Genomic DNA, 22,397 nt, shown 5'->3' on the forward strand with positions numbered 1-22,397 from the left:
AGACACACTGGGAGACACAAAGCCATGAAGAATATGAGCCCAGCTTTGTCCACAGTTTTGTTTCCTTCCCTGCTGCTCTCCTCGTTTCATTTGATCTATTTTAACCAATCCCACCACACTGGAACACAGATCTTGGTACTTTGGCCAACATCCAGCTGTGAAATGTGTGCTCTTCTTCTGCATGATTCACTCCACAGGTGACAGGAAAGCTGTTCCTCATAGTCCTGAGTCAAAAAAATGTCTGTCAAAGCCTGGCAGAGAAGATGTTTGTATGGGCAGAGCACTCTGGGGTCCTTCCCAAAGAGGAAAAGGAAAAGGATAGTGACAGGGGAGAGAGGGAGCATTTGTGAAGGTTGTCTTCATCTGTACTCTTTCAGTACAGTGAATGGAGAAAGGGAAAGACAGAGTCCTTTAGAAGACATTCAGAACATCAGACCAAGCTTCTGCTTCAAAGTGCTTCCTTAAACATCCTTTTTCTGTGAAAACTATCCTGGGCTGCAGAGTAAGAGTTAAGGCTGGGCAGAGGAATGTAGATCACATATTTATGTAGTCCTAGTCCCTGGTTTTTGGTGCAGAAGCTGCCTTTTGGGGTGTGTTGCTATACCTTCTGCTGCTGGATGATATCCACCCTACGCATGATGGTAAAGGTGGCATAGTAAAACAGCCTCTGACAGGCAAAGGTATCAGCCACAGACTTTGCTTTTTGGTAAGCCATCAACACTTGGAGAGATGTTTCCAGCAAGTGCACGGTATTTTGTGCAGCAGCTCTTCCAAAGGTGACAGCAGGCATGCAACCATGCCCCCCACATATCTGCCTGACAGGTCGATGTCAGGAAAATGGAAATAAGGGAGGCAAAGGGACCCATGTTATGAATCAGAAGTGCTGGTGCAGTTGGAGGAAGCTACAGTAGTCACAAACCCTCAGCATATGTGAAAACATTGCATTGTTCTTTTTTTTTTTTTCTTTTCACCCAACATATTTAATATGGCCATTTCAAGTTTTACATGACGCATAAATCAAAGAGAAATAAGTGTACTGGGCACAACACGGATTGTTTTGTAGCTTCTAAATTTCTTAAGTGTTAGGTCATTTTACTTACAAGTTAAATGGCTGTCTGCTAGAGGCCTTGGTTGGTCATAAATTGTCCTTCCAATAATATAAAACACACCATTTGTTTACCACACGTATGCGCTTCCAAGTAGATCCAACAGCTCGTAAAGAACAAGAGCCCCTATGTCATCCCTACAGAGACCACTGCAATAAAGAGCTCTGGGAATGACTCTGTACTCAGTAAGTGCAATCACATCCAGCAACAGTAGCTTTTATGGGCTTTTTTTCTCTCCTCCAGGAAAACCTGAGATATTAGTGCAATATTAAAGACTGTGATGGTTTCACCCAGAGTGGGATCTTACTCTTCCTATGCTCCCACTGGTTTTGGGAGTGGGGTGAGGTTAACACTCACCAAGGAAGGTCAGAAACAGACCTGTTAGGATGGTTTGCTTTCATAAGGGATATGATTGATTAAAAAGAAGGTTAATTGAATATTATGCAGCTGCCACAGTAGTATAAACTCCAAGCTCTGGCTTATAAACAACATTTGCTGCAGAAGGGTTATTAGCTGCTTACAATTGGAGCAGTAAGCCTTTAGTTCTTGTTTATTCCAGGATGGTAAAGCAGTAAAAATGCACATGCTGGTACATGACCTCAGGTGGGCTCCTAGGAAATCTTAGCCCAGTTTAAGTAGTAAATATGTTCTCACACCGGCAGAGGTGTGCCCTGATTGAACTCTGAAGAGAAACACCAGCTAAAAGCATCATTTGATCTAGATTAGAAACCTACTTTAGGTGTTTGAAGTAGAAAAGCAGTAGGAGCTGATCTGAGTCTCCAAAACCTTTTGTCAATAGAAGAGATCTGAACAATTTCCTTTTAATGAAATGACTGCATTTTTATTGTGATTTCTGTAGTTCTTGGACAGTACAGAGGGGCGTGATATTTATCCAATAAATAACAGGCTAACAGGATCACTAACACTTCCACTGACTCAGCCTCAGATCATGCTGAGGGTGACCAGATTGGTGTAAGAGATCCACAGGAGTATGGGATTCACCTTGCCCCACTGGAGAAGGCATCTAAGCTGCCTACTTGGGAGGTCTCTCTGTAATCAATGAAGAGAGTGACACATGCCATTCAGAGGAAAAGTCCACCCCATTCCATGTGTCTAAGACAGGAAAGATTAATTTCACAAGAGGGATGTGCCAATCTCTTGCCATGGACTTTGAAGGAACCCAGAGGGTTCATCCCTTATATAGGGATCCTGAAGACAGGGTGAGGGTTTGTCCCATAGGTACCTGATTCTACATACCCAGTTCTGCCAATCAGCTCAGGAGGGATCCCATGGAGAGGAAAAGGAGTGCATCCCCTTCAGTTGCTTCTGCATGAAACTGCTGGCTCACTTGCAGCAAGTGTAATTCACTGACTCACTGGCCAGCTGCTGTGCTCAGCAGTTTTCATTCCAAACTCATTGCTGTGCCCACGAGGATCACCTGTGAGCCTCCTCACCCTCCCTTAAGGCTGTAACCCTGTGCACACCAACCCACCTCAACAAAAACAAGTGGAAAGTCAGTCTCCTGAGTAGCTGAGCTAACTCTTGCTGCAGCCAAATTAAATCTTTCTCATCAAGGAGCTGGAGGAGACTAACTAGTCACAACTGATGTATCTATCAGTTGCTCACCCAATAATTGCTTCCCATCACATACATAATGCACAGATTAATTTCTCCTTTCTCCAAACCCAATATTCAATTTGCCACTGTCATGGCCCATCACAGCTCTGCTAATCTGTCCTATTTCTGTCTCCTTTTGGACAACGACCAAGTCAGTCAACAAGCCATTTTTATCATAAATCTTCTAATTGACAAATTTGTCCAGCCCTTGCTCTGAGCCCCTCTCCTGTACAATCCCTGCTGCACTCCCACTGTCCTTCAAATCACCTCTGCCAAGAGGCCGTGAAAGACACCTGGGCAGCAGGACTGTGCTTGCAGCTCACACTGACCTTGCTGCCTCTCTTTCTGCCACCTCCATCTCATTTTTAAGTGGAAGTTCTTCAAGGCAAGACCATTCCACGTATGTGCTGTATCACACACATGCCCTACCAGCTCCTCACCAACTGTTCCTAAGCACCACCAGAGTCCAACTAACAGTGCTGGTGTGGTAACAACAGACCAAGACCAACCAGCATTTGCCAATAAAAAAAATAACAGCAGACACAATGAATTATGAAAAAAAATTACTTTTTAATGTACAAAAGGTTTATATACAGGTTCAGCATGTTACCTCCATTCTTATGATGTAGAAAACAGCTAAAAATGTTCTTAGGATATAAATTTGACAGAACAATTCACCTACAGTACTTTTAGTAATGATGTCTTCTATACATAATATATACAGTGCTGGAAAGATTATTATAATACTTTTTCAGTAAATGAAGGAAGACCACCACTGGAAAGTCCAAAAAATCTCAAGTCATTGGAGATTTGGTTTTGCTTCTGTATTTGAACTTTTGCTAATGAGATATCTGTGAGGAGGGACTCAGAAGCCATTGCTGCCCTATGCAGCTGTTAAAAAAGTCATTAGCAATCAAAGGACACATGAGAGCCTGATCCATCTCAGCATAAGGGATGCCCAGTTGTACTCCAAGTGTCCAGGACAACATACAATGTCCTAAAAACATGTACTGCCCTCTTTTCATAAATGCGAAGGCAAGGGCAAGGTCAGTAACTGCAGGAGAATATATACAGCAGACTATAAAACAATCCCTTTAAACACAACTTTCACAGGAGACACAAATAAACAGCCAGGCACCTTGCTTTGCTTCCCTGTCCTCATGCACCCTGGACATCAGCAGGAATCATGGAGGAGTGAAGGGCAGGGCTGAGAGCACCCTGTGTGCACCCTCTGCATTTGGGATGAGGATGATGAGACTGAGGTGCTGAGCAGCAACTCCCTGCACCAGCCATAGCCAGGGCTACCTGGCAGCAAAGCTGTCCCGATCCACCTCTGCCAAGCACAGCTCCTGCCTACCTGATATCACAGAGTTTGTCTGGAGGTAGCACGTGGAATTTTCGTGTCAGCCCCTGGTGATACTGGGAAGAGTGATCCTGACATCAGTTGGTGCAAAAGGAAAGCAAAGACACTAGAAAACACCTTTATAGAGCTGTGCTGGTGCTGTGCAGGGGACACAGTAGGTGCAAAGGAGAACATGACACTGATACAACAGGGAGATGGGGAGGAAAGAGTGAAGCTCTACTCAGTCCAGCTGTAAAGGCCTGAGGGGCATGTCACACTTGTTCCCTGCCCTTCAACGCATGGGGTACAAAGTATTTGAGGCTATGAGAGCAGGATGAGAGGAGTTGTCCTTGTCCAGTGCAGTCTGAAGTTAAGCAAGGCCTCCTTCCAAGTACATGCACCCCACTGCTTCTACCCTTTTGTCTAACAACAGCAAAATAAATAATGCAACAAAGATCAACTTACTGGCAGGTGGGACTGTCCTGGAAACAGCTGGTCACTATTATGAGCAGTCATATTCTGGTGGAGAATTTGACTTCAGGAGGCCCTGCTCCTCCCATCTCTTCCCCAGTTATGGTTCCAAGAGATTCTCACTGACCAAGCTACTATTCTGACTCAAATACCTCTTTTGAGACTATACACATGTTTAGTGCTGCAGGTGCAGTCTGCTAGTCAAATGAACTACTCAGGTTGACTGTGGTATATTTTTGGATACAGCAGTTTTTTCATGCTGTGGGACATGTTAAACTAGCACTGGGTGCATGCCAACAAGCCTGCTTGTGGGGCAGGGTGTTTTGGCTAATGCTTGGCCCCATATCAGTGCAGCAAGACACCTGTTGTGCACATGGAGCCCAGGCAGAACCCTGCTTTGAGCACATCACATGGACAAACCCTGGCAGATTAACCTGCTCCCCCAGTGCTGTCACAGTGCACACTGGGCTGGAACAAAAGTAAAAGTCTCTCCATCACCATCACTTGTTTATGTGAGCACCTCAGCATGGAAAACCCACCAGAGAGCAAAGCTGCTGCAAAGCTGCTGCACAGGGATCCAGAAACGTGTGCTCCAGCACTCTGACATTAAAGATGCATGTGGGGCACTCGCAGAAAGTCACTGTGCTCAGAAGGTGCAAACTTATGCATGTGTGTCAGTCTGCATGCCAGAGCCTTCCTGCCACGGGGGATTATTTCCCAGTGATTGCTGTTCCCAGACCTCTGCTCCACTCTGCACATGATATAAACCACGTTGTAAACACATCTGATCAAAGTGTGCATTCACCTTTTATGTGTCTCATCAATGTGTCTTTCCAATGTTTTCTCAGAAACACCACTATGTTTTTATAAATGTACATTTTATATACGCTTCTGACAATACACTATATTTGATTTTTAAAGGAAGAGAGGCCTTGGCTACTTAACAAGGAAGCATGGTAAGGCACTTTGCTGAGAAGCCATTTGGAAATGTCGCTCATTGCAAGATAGAAAGGTATTTACGGGTATAAAACAATACTGCTGGCAGAGGGCTTGTTTGGAGACGTAACTAAACCCTACTCTCATCAGAGCAGAATACATAGTATGGCTTTTATTCTAACCAAAAATGCATCCTCTCATTTCTTTCTGGGGTGGGTTGAAAATGGAATTTTTTTGCAAATGTAACTAATGGAAAAATGATGGGGAGGGCTATTTACAGGGCTTCCCAGAAGGGAGGGCTTCATCTCTAACCACCCTCATGCTGTCTCCTAGCTTGGTGGTGATACCGTTCAGTGCTCTGGGAAACCAAGCCAAAAAAAATAATACTAGAGGTGCACCCTTGTGGTACTGAACTGCCTGCATGTAGTTTACATAATTCTGTACACGGACTTTTTAAAATTTTCACTTTGAAATCCTTTAATGTATTTAATACTTATAAAAAACCCTACTCTATTGAAACAGATTATTTTTGAAAAGCACATTCATACAACTGCTTCACGCAGCGCCCCTTGGATAGCACCAAGGCCTTGTGCTTTACCGTTACGACATCATGTTTAGAAATTTACTCTCTTCCGCCAGCGTGGTTAGCATGGAGCTCATATCACCTATTGCCATATTGCTTATCCCCGCAGGTATGGTGGGCAGTGTCAGAGAGTTTCGTGGAGTTGTCAGGCGAGAGGAGTTCTGGGAGAGGTTCTGCAGGATGCTGGGGCTCAGGGTTCCCGACATCAGGCTTGAATGGTCCCCATCGTCCATGATGGCATCAAAATCTATCTGGGGAGGCTCAAGACCTTGAGAGTCCACTGTGCTGGACACCTGGTTTGTTCCTGGGGAAGGCAGAGTGGCTGGCTTGCTGTTTTGTGTGCACTGCTGCTGCCTGACCCGACAGTCCGCGTGGTTATCGAAGCCGTTGTTCTGCTCATACATGTGGATTTGGCCATAATAGTACATCAAGTTGTTGTCCCTCGTGCCGTCCACGCACTGCTGGGCTGGTGCCAGCAACATGTCACTGGTTCTTTTGTGCATGGCCTCCGCTGTCTCCTGGCCAGAGCTGATGGTGTTCGTAGGATGGGCAGTTCTCATGTAGCCCAGCTGCTGGGCGGTGCGGACCCCTCGGGCTCTGCTGCCTGGGTTTGGCTCCGGTGGAGGATGAGGCTGGATCATGCCAGGTGGATAAGCCTGAGCAGCTGAACCCACCACGCTCTGCTGTGGCTCGAAACTGGGCTGATTGGAGGTCATGATGGGCTGAGGAAAGGTCTCCTGAGCCACAGGGAAGTTCAGGTGGCTTGGCTGAGATGAGTAGTTCTGCTGACTCGGTTCGTGCATGACCTGTCCCAGTGCTGTGCGCTCACTGTTGCTCCTGACCATCAAAGAAGGGTTGGCCGCCATGTCCATTTGCTGAGAGTGAAGGTGGGGTCCAGACTTTGCTGCCATGTTGCTGCAATTAGGAGAGATCTGGTTTGGGTTGCCACTGACTGCACTGGGGCTCAGCATCTGATGTGGTTGGTTATACCCCGTGTGCAAGCCCATATCGGAGTTCATGCTGGGACCTAGGCTCATGTGCTGCTGCCGCAGCTGCATGCAGTTTAGCCTCTGCCCATCCATGCCCATGTTTCTCTGCATAAAGCTCTGCTGTGTTGCATTCATGCTGTTGTCTGGGAGCTGCATCTGCTGCTGGTTGTAGTTCTGGTACTGACCAAAGTTCTGCTTCTGCTGGACCACTGCTAAATTCCCTTGTGAAAACTGCTGCTTTGACTGATTGGACATGATATCAACTGTGCCTGAGCTGACTTCATTCCACTGGACAGGCATGTTATTTTTATTCATGTCTGAAGAAGTATCAAAACTCATGGAACACTCTGCCATCATGGGTCCCATGTGGCTCATGCTTGCCTCAGCCACCGCCATCCTGCGCTGGCTGGGCAAGGCTGGAGGCTGCAGCTTCCCACTTCCTTGGAAGTTCTGCATCTCATTGCTGTACCCCATGGAAGTGCTCTCAGCCACTGTCCCATTGTTCTGGGATTTGATGTACTGTACCACATCATCTGGCAGCATAATGTCATCATCTCCAATGGGCACGTCTGTCTCCCCGGACATGGCTTCCATGGCGATGTTTTCACTGATGCTCAGTGGCCGGGGTGAGTAGGAGTGCCGGGGCAGGCTCCCGTCTGAGCGCCCATAGCTCTGGAGACCAAAATTCCTCCTGTCTGTGGGGTGTGGAGGATGGAAGGGGTTCACACTGTTGGTGCTGTTGAAGCGGTGAACTCGTGGGAGAGCCTGGGGGTCTCCAGGAGGCCTCCTCACAGGGTCACTTGCCCGTCTCGTGCAGTTGCCCTGCACCTCATGGGGAAACGCTGGAGCTGATGGGTAGCCATAGGTGTTACCATCGCTGCAACGCCTGGGGCCTGGTGGGAGGCGGATGGAGGGCAAGGTGGGGTCTGGTCCATCCATCAGGGAGATCCTATTCTTCAGGGTCATCCTCTCCATGTTTGGCAGGGGAGTCGGAGGAGGGCCCCCTGTGGCAGCAGCATACTTGGCTTTCAGCCTGTAATGCTGAGCTGGTGTGAGGTTCAGCAGACCCGGCATCCCGCTGCACTGGCTCGCCTCGCTCGACCGGCGGGAGGCATCCGTGGAGATCGGGTCGTAGGAGTCAGCAGAGCTCGTGTTGTTGGGGCGGTGCCCGAGATGTGAAGCCTCACTGGAACGGCGGCTGGAGAAGTACGGGGAGATCCCTGAGGATCTGCGGCTGACAGTGTAGGCAGAGCTGACGGTGCTTGTTGTACTGTCACGGCGCTCGTTGAGCTGGTTCAGCATCGTAACCTCGCTGACAGACAGCTCCATTATTCTGGGGTTAGGCAGCATAGCTGAAGAACCACCACTATTTTCTAGAACAGAGCCTGAAAGAAAGGTTGCAGGGAAGGAAAACGTTTAGTTAGCTGAGAAATTTCACTTTGTAGTGCTCTAGGTGCCAAAATACAGACCCACAAAGCCACCCCCAAATACTTCATGGGAGTGATGATGAGTTTCATGTCCTGCTAGTGAATTCAAAGCTTCATTTCTAGCTCTATGCTCATGCAAAGGGAGCAAGAAGCCTGGGGAGAGAAGTTAAGAAGCCCCTGCTGCAGAGTGTTTGTAACATGTACACCCCTTATACTCAGCTTCCGAGGAAATGCCTCCACACGGACTTCCCTCAGGAGGACAAAGGTAGGACCAGTGTGAGCAGTGCCACAGGGACAGCACATAGCTACAACCACAGCTACTCTCTGGGACAGACACACAGCAGTCAGGGAGAGCAGCCTGAGGACCCAAAAGTTGACATTCAAAGGCTCTTCTAAGAGCAACTCAAAAAGCTCTGAGATCTAGTATAACCCAGGCACTATGCCTTTGGATTTCTTGACAAAGTTAGAGGACCTCTAGAGGGTTCAAAAAGATGCTTTTACCAGGAATCACCAGCCAGTGGGAAACAAGCACATGAAGCTGGAGGCAGTAGCCAGGAGTTTCTGAGTGACAAAAGGCTTCTGTCAGAGCAAGATTATGGAGGGAGGTCTTGTCTGGATTGCTGCTGTGCTCCAGTGGCTTCCCAGGAAGTACATTAGCCCCTGGGGATCTCTTACTGCTAGAAAAAATGCAAGCAGTATTGCGGCTATAACTGAGACAGTGTACCAGCTGTGTCTGGTTTCTGGGCAAGCTCAGAACCAAGGACACCAAAACCTCTGTCTCCCTTCATAGGTCTGTAGAACTGAGCACCTGGGTTTCTCTAGCACATCACCAGATGGCTGTGTGTTATGCCCAAGCTGTCCATTTTACCTGACATCTTCATCTGTCAAAGCATGACTCAGAGGCAATAAGGAATGATCCTCATTCCTCCAGGGTAGACTCTTGGTTATGAAACCAGAGTCAAACTCTGAAATGTTCCTACAGGACATGGTCCAGCCCAGGGCTTACCATTTCCTGAGATGGGAGGCAGCTTGGTGTTTCTGGCTTGTGGAGCTGGGCTCACCCATGAGCAGGAATCCTTAACTGTCTTGAGTTTCTCCTTCTTGAGCTGTTCAAGTCGTTGCATCGTCGTCATGTGTTTCCTTAGCTGCAGGCTGACTGCCGAGTTACCAGATGAGACTGTTGAGTCCACGACAGGAGCGTTGTCATCCAACGCCGTCAGATCTCCCAGACTTCCCCCGCTGTGCATGTTCATTTCTACTCCACTGTCATTGTTGTTGGTGCTGCCAAGGGGTGATGGCTCACTGCTGCATGACGACTGGCCACCAGGGCTGGACTGACACATCTTGGGGAGGGAAAAGAGGAAAAAGAGTTGGGCAGGTGAAAACATGGATGGAAAGAAATCAGGAGCCCAATATCCCCAGTGTTAGCCCTGGAGGCTAGGAGAGCTCCTATTCTAGGCCCTCCCTTGTCTTGTTACCCCTCCCTGCTGCAGGATCCCAGCTCTTCCAAACGGCAGATGCCTCCTCCCTGTGAGAGGAGGATGGGACAGCACCCCACAGCTGGAAAAACCATGGTGATTCAACTGCAAGATGGAGAGAAACCAAACGTTCTTCCTCCAAAGGGACGACAGATGTTTCTCGAAGAAAAGCAGCATGTCACCTGGTTGTGCAAGGTATATTGCAGCAAACACTGGCTTATCTAACATGGGATCAAGGCTTAAGTATTTCAGACACAACGTATTTCTGTCTTTAAAATACCCTAACATATAATTAGGTTAGCTGACAAACTTCCCCGCCAGATAAAAACCTGGCTCACTGTTTGCAAACTCCCACTTGCAGATAAGGCAGATAAGCACCATAAATATTTATTTTATTTACATTAGGAATGTAAACTACTCACATTGAGTAGTTTATTTGCAGCAGACACTATATGGTCTGAACTTGCTCTGCTGCTGCTACCAAACAGGATGCCGGGCTTTTCTGCTCCAGGCCCATGCTCCAGCCAATAATGGGAGTGCTGAAAAGGCAAAGTACTCTGCCCTGGGCCAAGGTGGGAATGCAGAGTGCTGCAGTGTTTTTACTTTACTCCATGGCAGCCCCCATGGGCAGGGTTGACTGGCTCTGATTGCCCTTCAGTCTAGACGATAGAGATTGCAATCCCAATATTTAATGGCAAGTTGTGATGCTGGGAGAAAAGTGGCAAAGAGAATCCTTGGGCGCTGCATCCTCCCCCTTTCTGCACTCAAGCAAATTTCTCCTATCCCTCCCCACTACCCCACATACTTCCACTTCCACTCTGCGAGGGTTAAATGGAGACAGAGATCTGCAGGAGATCATGCTTTATAGAGCTATTTTAATACAAAGGATTTCTTTGCTCACCTTAGTACCGACTGTCCTTAGGAAGGTAGAGTAAGGAAGGGTAAGTGGGAATAAAGAACAGGTTGTTAGGACAAAGACAGCATTAACAAAAAGGACCAGGTTAGTAAAAGGAGGAAGAGAGAAATGCAGAATATAGCACAAATTACCAACATATCCCCCACTCCCATACCCCCATCTTCCCTGCCTTCCCTCTCTGGGGGCACAAATAAAAGCTCCTAGGAGAGACTTTCTACCTGTTTCCATGGGTTTGGGGTGACAAACAAATATGGGTCAAAACAAGGAGCCTGGGAATGATGGGAACCAGTGAGGCATTTCACCTCTCCCTCCACCCTGACCTTAACCATGAAACAGGAGCTGGATGTGGACCCACCAGATGAGATGCCACCTGTCAGAGGTGCTCAAGGGAAGTATGCAGTGCTTAGCGAGCAGTAGACAGGGACAGTGAAGAGAAACACAAAACCCAGGGCCCTGCTGCCAGTGAGATGGCTTGGCTGGAACTCTGGGAGCACAGAGTGCTAGGAAAACAAGCCCATACCTTCAGGAGAAGCAGGGTGGGGAGCTGTAATTGTGTCAGTGTTTTCATAGGGAAAAAAACAACAAAACACATGGAGGAAGAGTATTGGAGAAAGGTCATTCTGTCCAGTGGTTCTCACACTCAGCTTTTGTAACACAGTACAGAACCTCATCACAGGAAACTGTTTCTTTAGTCAATTAGAGACATTCTGGATCTGTAAATACTACATTTTTTCTTAACTGAAACATGCATGCTGCTCATTAGTAATTTGTCCAACAACACATCCCCTAACCCTTCTGAGAAAATCTTTGTAGCTTCAGGGCAGGTTTTTCACAGGAATAACAATCTTTTAGCCTGGATTCAAATCAAGAAAATATGTATTTTGGAGCTCAAAGTTCTTTCAGCTTAAGTGGGAAGTCTGGGGGATATGTGAACACCCCTTTGCAGGTGAAGGTCTTTTCCTCTGTATCCAGCTCATACCCTGTCCCACTCTGAGCTGATGCAGCAGACCAGAACTTTGGGTACAAAAGGGAAAAGAAACATCAAAAGGTAAAAGTTATTAATGTGTTGCAACACTCCATCTCCTCCTCCATCCTGAATGGGGTGGAAGAGGTTTGATGTGTTTGATAGCACCACTACACACAGCTCCTCAGTACCACTGACCACACTACTGCTGCTGATTGTAGAGCTGCTGTAATGGACAGAAAGCTGATAAACGGCCTTTGCTTCAGATGCTGGAGCTGTAAAGCTTGATCATGGCTGAGTGACAATCTGTACTCTGTGGGTCACAGCACTGCTCCCATGTTTATTCCTAATTTCACTCCCCTGCCCCATCACCTCACTACAATTTTCTATAGCAGCTGGGAGTCATGTGTTGAATTTCTGTACTCCTGAGTAATCTGCTCTAGCCAACCTTGGCTGATCAGGGAGATCTCAAGAGGTCCCTGACAACCCCAGGGATTTTGTGCTTTTGTGTATGGTGGACAGGATCAAGGAACTGAACTTGCTTTAAGATACTCAACAAAAATAGAACAGCTAGTTTTATCCCCAGTGGCTTCATCAAACAGCAGCAGACTAGAAAGAAAAGGAGTGAAGGGTGCAGGGCAGAGGAGAAAAGGGACTGCTTAGGCCAGGACCTTTGCTTCAAGAAGCATTCATGAATCTCTGCCCTGTGGTCATTGCTCAGTTTAAACTGGTGAGGTAGGTAAAACTCACCTGACCACACTCTTGGGTTTTACCCATGTTCACAGCACAAGAATGCCAGCCTCAGCAAAGGGCATCACATGGCCCCCATGACTACACGGGCAGGAATTTATGATGCTGGGTAGGAAGGTACAAAATGTAGTGGACTGTTGCAGTTTCATTTCCGCACTTGAGCACTAGGGTTGAAGGGCACCTGCCCAGAGAGGTAAATGGAATACAAATGCTTCATGCCCCTACTGCATCAGGAACCACGTCATTTCTGCCAAAAGCAACTGCTCTTACCACAGAATTCTCTGTTTTTATAGTTTTGACTTGTAAGCAGTCCTCCATGCTCCTTGTGGTGCTGTTGGCCTCGGGGCTCTCCTCTGACACCTTGCTGCTCTGCTTGGCGCTGGCCTCGTTGTCCCCATTTTCCTTGAGCGGAGGTGGCCTCGGGTGAACGTCATTGCGCTGCTTCTTTGTGACGTGAGCATCGGGCCCGTGCACCGTCTTGACGTGTTTCCTGAGGGAGCTGGGGTCCGTGTACCGCTTCGTGCAGCCAGGGATTTTACAGACGTAGGGCTTCTGTCAACACAAGCAAATCTTGGGTTATATTTAGAATAAGCCCAGATACTCCAGGTACAGTGTATGGGCCAAGAAAATACAATGAGCATAGCAGCAGGCAGCAGCAAAATGTTGGAGCATCTGCTCCACAGGACTCTGTAAAGACTGAGATATGGAAGATGTGATATATGGGCTGCTGCTGATCCACACAGACTTGGCTGGTCATTTGGTGTTGGCTAAACTTCTTGTTTTCAGTTTCTGGATCAAAAGACAGCTAAGAATTCACGAAATACTTTCCTAGTATTACTTTCCCGTGTATGTATTTGCTCGGGTGGCCACAGGAATGTTTCCTGATTAAGGATGGGAAGGAGGTGATGTAGCGGACTGGGAATAACACATTCGCTCTGCTAAGGTGGGGTCCACACCAAGAAAATGTCTGAAACCTTTTGGCTGATGGAAGTCCAGTGAATTCAAGCCAGACTGGATTCACCCTACTCAATCTCTCACACCACTCCAGCACCTGTCACCTTGAAATCTGCTATTGTGCAAAACAAACCACAGGCATGCAATGTTTTTTTCAGACGACAGCACTCTATCCCGAATTCATGAATCATTGATTGCCACAGGAAAACAAGGCTGAAGCCATGCTTCTGAAAACAGAAATCGGCAAACAGATACTTTTATTCTTTTTACTTTTTTTTATTTTACTGAGTCTCCAATTCCAAAGTGTATTAGCACTGCAGTTGTTTGAGCTGGTGCTGCTGCACTGGAAGCTCTGAATTCATCACAAGTTCTGCTTTTGGCCTCACAACTACTCTGTGTATTTTTCTGCCTATGCACTAGGATAGATCCATGAGAAAAAACAGATAGATGTTATCTGAAGGCTACCCAAAATGACCATTCCTAGGATTTTTTTTTTAAATCTGTTTTGTAATTTTGTCCAGGAACTTAAGTGAAAAAATACACAGCAGTATATATGCTTTGCAGAAACCCAGCATCATCACATGAAAAACACCAAAAGTCTGTTTTGTTTTCAAAAGCATGCTTCCTGACTGATCTTGGCAGATCATTCAAACCAGCTAAATCCAGGTAACACCCCACTGAGGTAAATATTTTATATATTTTAAAGCTGGGTAAACCAAAGCACAAAAATTAAAATAGTTTGTTTAAAAATATCCTGCAACCTTTTGGACAAGCATTATACAAATACTATTACTGCTATTAAGCCTTATTATAAAGAACAGAACCCCCACCAGATGTGCTGGAAAAAATCCTGTATATGAACAGCTCAAAGATTTTTTTTATAAATATCCTTTAGGCCCAACAGTTCTGATTTTTCAGACCCCAGCAATTAGGGTAACACGATCACTGTTGCTTAGACAGCAGACACTCCACCTAAGGGGATTCAATCATCCTCTTCATCAGGCCATTCCCACTGCAACTGAGCTAAGCACACCTGCTGCCTCACTGGTGTGCCTTGATCTATCCCTGGGTTATCCAGATTCTGACTTCTAGTGACATCCTCACCCTAGTGAAGTCAAGAGTTTAGATGTCTCAGATGCCTCCCTCCCACGCTCATGCACATACAGGGTAATACTCCTTAGGGTGGGAGAACTGGACAACTCCCCACACACAAAGCAGAACTGGAGTTATGTGTTTTACCCTTGTTCAGCTTGAGTTGTTGAAAATGTCACTCTGAGTCTTTGGCTGGCCATGAACTCAAGCCACTCCTCTGTGTATGCACTGGAGAGTGGTCACAGGACGAAAGCCCTTTCTCCAGGTGTAACTTTGAAGGTATCCCCTGAAGGGATTCAAAGAGTCACTGAAAGTTTGAAATATAGTGTGTACAACACTTCAACAACTTCAAACCAAAGTCAGTGTGGTAACACATCCCCAGTCTTGAACTTCAGCATGTTTGGACCATACACCTACGTCCTGTCACACAATGATAGTGACAAACACAGGGAACCTGGAACTTCCCCCTTAGAAGAGACTTGGATGACTCACTCTGAAACTGGTGTATTCCAAGTAAACACTGCAAGCAGAGGAAAATATTTAGAAGGTAGCTAGGAACCACAATAGAGTTACCAATGGGTAATGGGAAATATCCACAGCCACAAACTTCTGCTTTGCATTTGTGTGGTTTTGTGAGCCAAGGTCCCAGTACAGTTTGCTAAGCCAGTGGTCATGGCCACAGCTGGATGCAGCACCCTTGCCTGGGCCTGCTGCCCAGTGTGATGAGCTTTGCTGTGAGGGATGTCAGCTGGTGTAAAGAATCGTGTTCTATGATCCTCACAAAGAGGGTGCCAAAAATATAGCCCAGAGAGCCACTGTATGCAGCCTACAGATCTCCCACAATCTTGGGGTGTACTGCATCAAGGAGGGTTGAACAGCGGTTCAGGAATGAGCACGACTGCAAAATGTAAGATGGTTTGGATAGTGGCAGTGTCTTATAGTTCCTGTGGCAGGGCTAGCTGGTACAGATCCTCCACTAGTAGCTGTGCTGTTCCTACACCAGAGAAGGGGTAGGTGTCCTTCAGGGAAAGCAACTGCAGAGAATAAAATCCCTATCTGTTATCTGAGTCTTTGATTTGTGTTGTTTGAAAGCAGCTTGTGCCAAGTGTCAGCACATTTAGATCAGGGTCCACAAGAGACATGGAGCTGGATGCTCCTGCCCTACAGCCTCACCTTCTTGCACAAGGGGAAGCCAAGTGATCTGACTTTTGAGTGTGTTCAAGCTCGGCTCAGATTAAGTGAGGAGTCATACCAGATCCAATGCAGCTCCTGATCTGGAACACTTGGGAATCTGACCCCATTGGAGAAATTACATTTGCTAACACATTCAAAATGAAAATTCCACATGGGACATTAGCTGGCTCAGATGGGAAACTGCCTTGTCCAGCAAAGCTCCTGGTAAAGTTCCAGGGATCTGAGCTCAAGTGATCTATTGGCAAAAAAGTCGCTCACATACTGTCAGAGTGCACAGACTGGGCTGAGCGAGTCTGTATCCAGCACTGAGAGCTGTACCAGCAGTTGTGATCCATTCACATGAGAATCCTTAGGAATGGAAGAGAGATGCAAATTTCCTTTAAGACAGGAAACAATGTTGCAAAAATGTAAATCTTCAGTGGCCTGATTGATTTATTCAGTTTATGAGCGAGAATATGGAGAGTGGCTTAACACTGCAAAATTAAGAGGTAGAAATATCAACAATGAAAGGAACAATGGATCCAGCACTGAAGAAAGGCAGAAAAAGCATCCAGGGCTGGAGAACGAGCAATTTCCAACACGTAAAATGTGAGATTAAACCACAATTGCCTACTTTTCAGGAGAAGAAGCTTTAACATAGAAAAGTTATGTAGTCAAACACCACTTACTGCCGAGCAGACAAGAGGCTGCAACCTACCTTTGTAGTCCCTCCTGGCCTCAAGGTTGGTGTACCTTAAAACAACTACAAACTATCCAGTTTAAGTGTGGATATGGGTTAATTTTAACCTGTGTCTTGCTGGTGGAGAACAATCTTGATGTTTGGGTTCATACCCAAACCAGTTCAAACAACCCTGGGATCCTAGTCATTCATCAATCCATCTCAGCATCATCTCGGCCTGGAAGAAGATTCTAGAATTTGAGTTCTCATTCTGACTGAAATAGAATCTCTGAAACCTACAGAGCTTTGGTTATCACTGACTGATACTATGCCAGAGATAAAAATACTCCCAACAAGCCCTTTGTAGACACAGCATCGCTTCAAAAGGCTGTCAGCCGTGGCAACTGTGCTCCATTCTCCAATAGTCTATATTTAACTGTTGCAAATTAGGCTACAGACTGAATTCTTCATGGCTGAAAACACTATTAGAACTTTAGAGTGTTGTTTTTCTTTCCCCTGTCAGCTAATTAGTGGTAATATAAATTTCAATCGTCGGCCGTGGTTGATTGCAACAGACCATCACATGCGTTACAATAAAGGCAATTTCCTCTGCTCCCCAACTACTAATAGTGGGTCTTAATTATCCGAGGTTAACAAAGCATTGCATTGTGCTCTATCATTGTACATCAAATGATGGAGGGACTATTATTTCCAGAGCATCAGGATCCAGGGTAGCTGTTATATTACTGCAAGTCCGCTCCACAGTAATATTAAACTCCACTTGCACAACTGTACTATACTATCTGTGCTATTAAAAATTACATGTTTGGAAAATGCTTGTTTTCATTTCCAAAGTCGATTAAAAAGTTTGCATACTTTAACATCTGTTTATGATTTCAAACACAGCTTTCATAAATATAAAGCTAATGTGGTCTGGCTCCCCAGCAAAAATAAATCCCATTAAAAAATAAGATAAACCTCTCATTACAGTAGGTTTCTTTTTACATGCGTCCAGTGTGTAAAGTGTATGTTTATTGTCAGCAAAATTTAAAAAAAGCCCTCCGTTGAGCTGTGGTGAGCCCAGGCTTACCTCATTGGAATGTGTCCTGTTCTGGTGCTTGGCTCTGTCCGAGGCATTGGAAAAGGCTTTATTGCAGCCTTCGTGTTCACAGACATAAGGTTTTTCTCCAGTGTGGGACCTCAGGTGTGTCTTTAAGTTCTCCAGGCGGGAATAGGCTTTGGAACAACCCTCAAACTAAAATAAAAAAACCACATGAGGAGTGATTAATTAACCAGAAAAATTTGATTTTCCCCCTGCCTAAACCCTTCCAATCTGTTTCTCATTCTTTCTTTTTTTTTCTTCTTTTTAAAGGGCTTGTGTTTTAGGGAACAACATCCACTTTGTTGGGAGAATTTGCTTCCCTAGGCAGGCTGAGAGTTTCAGCAGTGAGTCATATTTGAGGTGCTACTCCTTGTTGGGTACCCACCTGACATTTCAACAAGTGACTCTTTTTTTCCAGCAGGGCTAAACACCCCTCCACTCCTACAGAGCTCTCTTAGCCCCTCCTGCCACCCGTCTGCATCTAAAACACTCAGAAACAGGGGCCCCCTCCTTCCCACCTAGGGAACTGACAGCTTCTCCACAGTCTGACCAGCCTTGCAACTTCACTAGCACCAACACTGGAAAGAGCAGACAGTTCCCTAACACACAAACAGAAATCTAGCAAGCTTTAAAGTTTCCCAAATTACAGCTTGGGTTTACTCTTGGAGGATGCTGTGGTCAGGCTGTCTGACATTACCAGTTTAAAAAACAAGACTCTCAGTCTTGAAGACAGATGCATTTCTGGATGACAAAACAGGCCAGGAACCTTCCTCCTGGAAGGAAACCAGCTGCCCACACAATGAGAAGGAGCAGCCTGGGAGACGTGGTGAGGCTTTGGGTGATTAAAGTCCTGCCACTCTCCATTCTGGCTGGGCTGGAGGCTTCTCCCTGCACCTGCCCCATCTCAGCATAGGAGGGTTTCACCTCCAACCAAGGAGTCTCTAAAGTGCTCTCTGATAAAACAAGTGGGAGGTTTTAAGAAATGCAAGGCTCTCTTGCAAATTCTAGCTAAATGTTGCACTGCCTGTTCAGCTGGGAGCATTGAAAAGCCCAGGCTGTACTTCCTATACAAAAACCCACCCTTTAAATTTCAACAAGCAGCCCCTGCTGCTGTAATGTATGTGTTGTATTCTAGTCCCACTACTTAAACATGCCTACAAGTTCAGTCCAGTTGTGGTAAGACTTCACATAGCTCTGCTTGAGTCTTGGCCAGTGAAAAAATTGGAGCCACAGCAAGACAGGTCATGCTCTGTGTCTGATTTTCCCAGGGGTAGCTGAGTGGCTCTACACATCCAAAGGTCTGGTCACAGGCACTTGCATTCAATAGCAACAGCTGCCCTGGGCTCCACATCCACTGCTACACTACTAGGGAGGGAGGCAAACAGGCAGTCCATGAAACCCATGAAGCATGTAGGTACAGTTTGATCCCATGCAACTTTGTTGTGTTGGCAAAGAAGGTTTACTTAAGATCCCCTTTAAGGTCTAGCAAAGGGATGGTGGACATAAGGCAGATTTGCTCTGCTCTTGAGATATTCACATCTCTTCAAGGACCAGTAGGAGCATCCTGCAAGAGCTGAGTCCTTCCACAGCTTTGTCAGGGTGGGATGGATCCAGGTTTTCTTCCTCAAACAACTTTCATTAGCCCATTTGTCCCACAGAACATGCCACAGCTCTGAGGTAGCACAGTATATCTCTTTCTTCTCTTGCCCTGTACAAACAATCCTTCACAACTCAAGTCTCTACAGTTATTGAAATACACCATTCCTCTTGCTGGAAAACAAAGGGAACTCAGCATGAGACAACTCATGCGTCCATTCTAGTTTTGCTGGATACTGACACAAAAATGCAGTCATTAAGAGCAAAAGTTCTAAGGCCACATTTTCAAATAAAAGCTTCTCAGCAAAGCAGCCTGTTCATGTTCAAAGCAGTTGTTCCCACTCTTATGTGTGGATTTGATTATGCCAGTGGGAGTTCTAGCTGTCATCTGTTGAAATAATCCTTGACCAAATCCCAGGCTGCAATTGGGCTCATCTGTAGCTTTATGTACACCACAAACTTCTTGTCTGAAACCATTGTTGCTTTGAAAAATCACTGCCAGACTTGGACAAGGAATGCTCTGCCACAGAAGGGCACCGTCTGCAGTACTGCCTTTATCCCCGACAAACTGCTGGTTCTCCCATTTGGGGACAGCTGCTGCAACATACTGCTCATGGAGGGCCTGCAGCTCTCCAGGAGGCAGAGGGTGACTTGAGACTCAAACACAGCCTTGCCATTCCCCCAGTGTGACAAAACTGAGTCTTGAAAAGGGCAGGATTGTGCAGCAGTGTTTTTTCCAGCTCCACCACAGCAATAAAGAGGATTCAGCCACTGCTGTTTTTGTCTCCTGAGTCCCTCTGCCTACAAGGGCAGGCTAGACTTGCCCTCAGTGCTCACTTTGTATGCACCAACAATCAATATTTCTTGATACTTTTAAGGAAGATTGGTAAAGCACTAGACTGGGCAAAGTGCTTTAGAAGATTAAAACAAAGGACATGGCCCTGTGCCCCGGGGGAGCTTATGCTCTAAATTAAATGAACACAAGGCTGGAAGATTGATAAAGGAGTCATGCAGCAGGCAAATCATACATATCCAAATATTTGTAAGCAGGAGCTGGGGCAGAGCCAGGGAGCGAGCAGGGCTGGAATTGGCTAATGGAGCAGAGGAGGAGGAAGATGTGGGAGGAGGGCTCAGACATTTGCTGAGCAGGAAGAGACTCATCCCCAAGACTCTGGGGAGAGGAACAGTGTAATGCTGACCCCAGAGCAGGTATGAAATGCCATCAGGAGGAGAAGGCAGAGAGAACAGGATATCAAAAGACAGGGAGGAAAAGACCTTTGGGAGGAATAAAGGCTGGAGGAGATGAGGAGGGAGATTGTGAACACCTCTCCCAACAGCTGACCACAGTCACTGAACTCCATGACCTCATTTCCCTCTTGGGCCATGCATCAGGCATCCTTGGCTGCCCCACATCAGCAAGCAGTGTGGTGAGAGGCTCCAAGTGTGAAGGCACAAATGGGATTTCATATCTTGAGGCTAAGATACAAAACAGTGCCCATACTTTTCCTCAGGCAGTGTTTAACCCTAGACACAGGGGTGCTGGTACACAGAGGGTCTGGAGACTGAGCCCTTCTTTGGGGTTTAAGCACCTATGGCTTAACCTCACTTCTGGATTAAGAGAGCAGAGGCAGGAGGTGCTGGCCTAGATTCCCAAGCTAGAAAGAGGCATGTGTGAATGCTTAGGTCCGTGGGTGAGAGAATCTTGCGTTCCCAGCAGCTGTAGTGGGTGATGCCAGGTTAGACTCAACCAGGGTTAGGCACCTCTCCACGGCATGGCATTACTGGATTTCTTTCTTGGATACAGGCAACTAAATTGGCTGGATTTTCACCTTAAGTGACTTGTCCTGAGTTGCTTTGGATCTCTGTGGTAGTTCTGAAATAGTTCTTCCCAAGGAAATGCAGTTTTGCCCACTAACACCTCAACCACACTCCTTGTCCTCTTGTTCCCAGGGTCTAACCTGAAAGTAGCTTTAACCCAGACAGAGAGGGCTGGACTGGGCCACTGCCAGTGGCTGGCCTGGCAGAGCCCTACCTGAAGCCATGCCCACGTCTGCAATCACATTACTGTGACCACCCCAGCCTGGTGTCCCACTTGCCAAGTGAGATGTCCCCTGCCAGCTCACCGTGCACTTGTGTGGCTTCTCCCCCGTGTGCCTTCGCATGTGCACCACCAACATGTACTGGGCCTTGAAGGGCTTCTGCTCCCGTGTGCAGTCCTGCCAGCGGCACACAAACTCCTTCTTCTCCCCGTGGATGTGATCGTTGTTGATGTGCTGGTAGGGGAGAGAGGAAAACCAGGTCACTCCTGGAAGAGCTGATGCCAGTGAATCATGCACAGTGCTCTGAAAGCCAGATGTTCCCTCCCAGTGCTTGTCAGGCACTGCAGCACCTGGGTGCCAGGTGCACAGGTGACACCAGGGATGTGGACCCAGCACTGTGATCTGGTGTGTCCTGCAGAGAAAGGTGTGAGCAGCCAGCACACTGGGTACAAAGCAGGCTAAAAATGAGAGGTTTGCAAAAGCAATGGGAGCTTTTGGGAGCAGGGAGCCCTCTCAGTGTGCCCCCAGCTGTTTGATGCCACTCTTGACAGGGGATGACAGAGTGATTTTTGTTTCTGCTGAACCCTCCTGTGCTGCATTTACACTCCTGAGACCCGTTCCTGGGATGCTGCTGGAGGATGATGGACAGGAGACAAGCCTTGATTGGATTCAATAATCTTAAAGGTTGTTTCCAACCTAAATGATCCTATGCATCTAAGTCCATATGCTGGCCCCATGACATCCACCTGCCCTCCAGAGCTGGTGGCTGGCAGGAAATGACAGCATCTAAGAGCTATGCAGCAGGGAGAGCTCATTTACTGCTAATTACTCAGGCCCACAAAATTCTGTGCTGGAGTGCTAAAAAGCCAGATCCAGAATGGTGCCTTCATCCACCCTGGTAGGGAGAAGTGGGCTGATTTTTCCCAGTGCAGGGCAGATGAAGCCCTGCCGAAAATAGACAGAGCCAGGGGCCAGCCTGTCGGCAGCGCCACTCCCGTGGCGGCCTTGTCTCTCTGAATGGGGTCTCATTGCCAAAAATAATGCCTGTCCTCGCTCCTGTGTTTTCAGAAGACATCCACTGACAGGAAATCCTAAAATAAACCACTTTGGTTTTGGGTTTTGGCTTTTCTTGTGCTGAGATCTTTTCCAGCCCCCGCCTTCGTCCCCAGGCCAAGGCCAGGCA

The 22,397-nt window shown here is 46.9% G+C and overlaps 1 protein-coding gene across 4 annotated transcripts in view; it reads right to left on the reverse strand.

Annotated features, from left to right (window-relative positions):
* Window positions 1-3,273: 3,273 nt before the first annotated feature.
* GLI2 (GLI family zinc finger 2) overlaps window positions 3,274-22,397 on the reverse strand; it is a 294,552-nt gene continuing 275,428 nt past the window's right edge. For all 4 annotated transcript variants that reach the window (XM_059852751.1, XM_059852752.1, XM_059852750.1 and 1 more), the window contains 5 exons: window positions 21,299-21,448; window positions 17,568-17,732; window positions 12,850-13,131; window positions 9,478-9,814; window positions 3,274-8,429 (listed from right to left, as the gene is read on the reverse strand). In XM_059852751.1, coding sequence (XP_059708734.1) covers window positions 6,073-8,429; window positions 9,478-9,814; window positions 12,850-13,131; window positions 17,568-17,732; window positions 21,299-21,448 — 3,291 coding nt within the window. In that variant the 3' untranslated portion in view covers window positions 3,274-6,072. The remainder of the gene's footprint in view (window positions 8,430-9,477; window positions 9,815-12,849; window positions 13,132-17,567; window positions 17,733-21,298; window positions 21,449-22,397) is intronic.

Source organism: Haemorhous mexicanus, chromosome 8 (assembly GCF_027477595.1).
Source record: "Haemorhous mexicanus isolate bHaeMex1 chromosome 8, bHaeMex1.pri, whole genome shotgun sequence".
Lineage (NCBI taxonomy): Eukaryota > Metazoa > Chordata > Aves > Passeriformes > Fringillidae > Haemorhous > Haemorhous mexicanus.